The sequence below is a fragment of the Rhinopithecus bieti genome, unplaced genomic scaffold (genome assembly GCF_001698545.2).
Source record: "Rhinopithecus bieti isolate Rb0 unplaced genomic scaffold, ASM169854v2 scaffold_495, whole genome shotgun sequence".
Lineage (NCBI taxonomy): Eukaryota > Metazoa > Chordata > Mammalia > Primates > Cercopithecidae > Rhinopithecus > Rhinopithecus bieti.
In genome coordinates this window covers 1,136,815-1,138,656 of record NW_016803120.1, presented here as the reverse complement: position 1 = coordinate 1,138,656, position 1,842 = coordinate 1,136,815, and the positions used below count along the sequence as shown (strand labels likewise).

Sequence of the window (1,842 nt, the reverse complement as noted above, 5' to 3'; positions counted from 1 at the left end):
CCTGGCTAGTTTTTTGTATTTTAGTAGAGACGGGGTTTCACCGGGTTAGCCAGGATGGTCTTGATCTCCTGACCTCGTGATCCACCCGTCTCAGCCTCCCAAAGTGCTGGGATTACAGGCGTGAGCCACTGTACCCGGCCTCTGGTATTGTTTCTTACGAGTACATTCCAAATGTTATCTCAGTGCACATACTGAGATCTATTTAGAATGTACATGTATACATACACATACATATTTTGATACCCTGTTCCCCTAGATCTTACACCTATACATCCTGGTAGCGTTGCTTCCTTTTTTCAGTCATTCGTGTTAATCCTCATATCATTAAGCTAAAGGAATCTACATACCTGTTGCCTGTAGCAAACACATTTTCGTGGTCTGTCATCTAACTTTTAAATTTTCACTGACTCTAGCAATTTTAAATATTTTCATGGTGTTCATTCAGACAACATCATGTTCCTCAAATTTCTTAAGCTGTCATTGTTCATAATTAGTTTATGAACAGATTCAAATTCAAAACTCAAAAGTTAATTCTTTTGAGAGTAACAAGCATCAGATAATACTAAGTGTGAGGCAGTGTAAAAGTGTTGCTCTCCTTAATAACTCGAACTCTACTTGTAATCAATCACTTGTCAGGGAAAATACCTCCTGCAATACTTCCCCATATTCACTTCATCCCTCCTCTATTATGTAGCTGCTATGCAAGTGACCCCATTACCAACTCCAGTGTTGGGACCTGAACAGTCCAAGACCACTGGTGTAATCCCAACCCTCTTTTGCCACAGGCAAAGGTGATCGTTCAGGAAATAAAACACAGGACCCTTTTGTGCTGGTGGGAGGGAAAAAGAGACCCTAGCGGCTCCTGACATTTACCTTGTGAGCAGGAGGGGAACTAGCTTTCAGAAAGAGGTGATACCAGAGAAGGCAGAGTAGAGAGACAAAAAGAAATTAAGTCCCCAATGACCTTGCGGAGCTACTGGATCAAATGCATCTAAAGTCAATCTAAGGCCCACTCCTTCCTCCAGACAGCCAACAAATTCCCTTTATTGTTTAAAAGAGTATAAACTGGATTTTCCAAAACCTGCAACCAAAAACATACTACATGTTCTATCAACTTACCACCAGATTATAAACCCGGACAGTTTTATCTGCTGAACAGGTATATAGTAAGTTCCCAAATATCTGAATTGCATTGACAGCAGCTTGGTGCCCCTCAAAGGTTCCTTCTGTGGGCTCATCATCATCTCCTGGCTCTGAAGATATTTCTGGAAAACAAGAGGAGGTTTCAGAGACATGTCTGCGAGAGTCTGAAAAGACCCTCAAAAATCAGAACTATTATACAATACAGCAGTCCCTAGATTAAACCAAAAGTAGATCCCCTTAAAGCTTAGTTCCTCTATCAGACTACTCCAATTCTGATTACACATCTTCACTATGAAGACTGCACAATAAGCAAAGGCCTTTCACTTAGGAAAAAGATAGGTAATTATATAGTGAGCTTTTGGGCTGGGTGTGGTGGCTCACACCTGTAATCTCAACACTTTGGGAGGCTGAGGTGGGCGAATCACCTGAGGCCAGGAGTTTGAGACTAGCCTGGCCAAGATGGTGAAACCCCGTCTCTACTAAAAATACAAAAATTAGCTGGGCATGGTGGCGTGTGCCTGTAGTCCCAGTTACTTGGGGAGGCTGAGGCAGGAGAATCACTTGAACCCAGGGGCAGAGGTTGCAGTTAGCCGAGATCACACCACTGGATTCCAGCCTGGGCGACAGAGTGAGACTCTGTCTCAAAAATAAATAAATAAATAAATAAATAAATAAATAAATAAATAAATAAATAAAAGC

General features: G+C 41.7%; 1 protein-coding gene across 1 annotated transcript in view; it reads right to left on the bottom strand.

Moving 5' to 3' along the window:
- Positions 1 to 1,842, bottom strand: part of ZNF106 (zinc finger protein 106) — a 44,919-nt gene that overhangs the window by 22,069 nt on the left and 21,008 nt on the right. The window contains exon 9 of the mRNA XM_017861506.1: positions 1,120 to 1,318. Within this exon, the coding sequence (XP_017716995.1) occupies positions 1,120 to 1,318 (199 nt within the window). The remainder of the gene's footprint in view (positions 1 to 1,119; positions 1,319 to 1,842) is intronic.